Source organism: Clupea harengus, unplaced genomic scaffold (assembly GCF_900700415.2).
Source record: "Clupea harengus unplaced genomic scaffold, Ch_v2.0.2, whole genome shotgun sequence".
NCBI lineage: Eukaryota > Metazoa > Chordata > Actinopteri > Clupeiformes > Clupeidae > Clupea > Clupea harengus.
Window position 1 is genome coordinate 2501 of NW_024879747.1, and position 2500 is coordinate 5000.

At 42.7% G+C, this 2500-nt stretch overlaps 1 protein-coding gene across 1 annotated transcript in view; it reads left to right on the forward strand.

The window, feature by feature from the left end:
* The first annotated feature begins 2328 nt into the window (after nt 1–2328).
* Nucleotides 2329–2500, forward strand: part of LOC122130217 (adhesion G protein-coupled receptor L1-like) — a 51878-nt gene continuing 51706 nt past the window's right edge. Inside the window, exon 1 of the mRNA XM_042704878.1 lies at nt 2329–2478. Coding sequence (XP_042560812.1) covers nt 2409–2478 — 70 coding nt within the window. The 5' untranslated portion in view covers nt 2329–2408. The remainder of the gene's footprint in view (nt 2479–2500) is intronic.

Consider the following 2500-nt stretch of genomic DNA (forward strand, 5'->3'; position numbering starts at 1 on the left):
CCAGGATAACAGCTCGGAGTCTTCTCCTATAATGCGTGATGAGGTTGGTGAACACATGGCACAGGATCTGAGACCATTCCTACATGCAGTATCTCTCCAGATCCTTCAGATTCTGAGGTCAACGTTTGTAGACTCGGCTTCAGCTCATCCCACAGATTTTCTATGGGGTTTAGGTCGGGGGACTGTGATGGCCATGGCAAAACCTTTATTCTGCGGTCGGTGAACCATTTTTGTGTTGGTTTTGAGGTGTGCTTCGGATCATTGACCTGCTGGAAGGTCCAACCACAGCCCATTTTAAGCTTACTGGAGGGGGCTGTTAGGTTTTCATTTAATATCTGCTGGTATTTGATGGAGTCCATGATACCATGTACCCTAACAAGATGTCCAGGGCCTTTGGAAGAAAAACAGCCCCACAACATCAAAGATCCGCCACCATACTTCACATTGGGTATGGGGGTCTTTTCTGTATGGCTATGTTTCTGTCTACGCCAAAACCACCTTTGATGTTTGTTGCCAAAAAGCTTTATTTTGGTCTCATCTGACCATATAACTCGGCCCCATTGAAAGTCTGACTTACATTTGGCAAACTGTAGGCAGCAGAGGCTTTTTTCTGGCAACCCTCCAAAACAACTTGTGGTGATGTAGGTGGCGTCTGATGGTAGTTTTGGAGACTTTCTGACCCCAAGACTCAACTCACCTCTACAATTCTCCAGCTGTGATCCTTGGAGATTCTTTTTCCAGTCGAACCATCCTCCTCACGGTGCGTGGGGTCAATGTACACATACGTCCGCTTCCAGGCTGATTCTTAACATCTCCTGTCGCTTTAAACTTCTTAATTATTTCCATGATAGTGGAAATGGGTATTTTCAACTCTTTAGAGATTTTCTTGTGTCCATTTCTTGATTTGTGCAGCTCCACAACTTTCTGTCGCACATCGTCACTGTGTTCTTGGGTCTTTCCCATAGTGATGAATGACTAATGGAATTTGGCCTGTGTCACCTCATATTTGTACGCCAGTGGAACAGGAAGTCATGGTTGACCTCTTAAGACTTCCTTATCAAACAGGTGAACTTAAAAATGTAAAAAATGACTGTAAATATACTTCAGTTAGATTTTAATTATAAGATTTGTCTAGGGGTGCCAATAATTGTGGCACACATGTTTTGGGGAAAAATATTTATTTAATGTCAACAGTTTTTTTTTCTTTCAATAATTTTACTTCAATGAAAAGGTAAGATTTTTGTGAATATTCTGAGTGAAAGACCAAGAGGATAAACAGCAAAGACATATTTTTTTATAGCCTGTTTTGCTCATATTCACTAAGGGTGCCAATAATTGCGGAGGGCACTGTACATTGCAGTGACGGGTTAGATACATTGCAGTGACGGGTTAGATACATTGCAGTGATGGGTTAGATACATTGCAGTGACGGGTTACATACATTGCAGTGATGGGTTACATACATTGCAGTGACGGGTTAGATACATTGCAGTGACGGGTTAGATACATTGCAGTGACGGGTTAGATACATTGCAGTGACGGGTTAGATACATTGCAGTGACGGGTTAGATACATTGCAGTGACGGGTTAGATACATTTCAGTGATGGGTTAGATACATTGCAGTGACGGGTTAGATACATTTCAGTGATGGGTTAGATACATTGCAGTGACGGGTTAGATACATTGCAGTGACGGGTTACATACATTGCAGTGACGGGTTAGATACATTGCAGTGACGGGTTAGATACATTGCAGTGACGGGTTAGATACATTGCAGTGACGGGTTAGATACATTGCAGTGACGGGTTAGATACATTGCAGTGACGGGTTACATACATTGCAGTGACGGGTTAGATACATTGCAGTGACGGGTTAGATACATTGCAGTGACGGGTTAGATACATTGCAGTGACGGGTTAGATACATTGCAGTGATGGGTTAGATACATTGCAGTGACGGGTTCGATACATTTTGTTGATGCAGTAAAATGACACAATTCTAACCACCGCTTTCTTTTCCACTGACTCTTTCTAACATTCCTCTGTTTTTCTTACTTTGTCCTGTCTCTCCTATCTATTCATCTATCTATCTCTCTCTCACACACACACACACACACACACACACACAGATATATGCTATGGTTGATTTATGTACTGATACTGTAAATTATTAAAAAAAAAAAATAAGTTTTTAATGTGCCCTAAGGTGAATGTTCCAATAAAGGGAATATTAAAGTCAAAGTCTCTCTTTTTCTCTCTCTCTCTCTATCTCTCTCTCTCTCTCTCTCTCTCTCTCTCTCTCTCTTTCTCTCTCTCTCACTCAGGTTTTTGAGTTATCTGGCGCTGCAAGAGGAGGGTCTCCTCCTTGTGGACCCACTCACTGACTCCGCCCACACCCACCCATCACCATGGCGCTGACGCTGTGGTTACTGTGGGTGTGTGTCGCCACCCTGGACAACATCAGTCCATCAGAACAAGGTTGGTACCTCTACGACTGAAC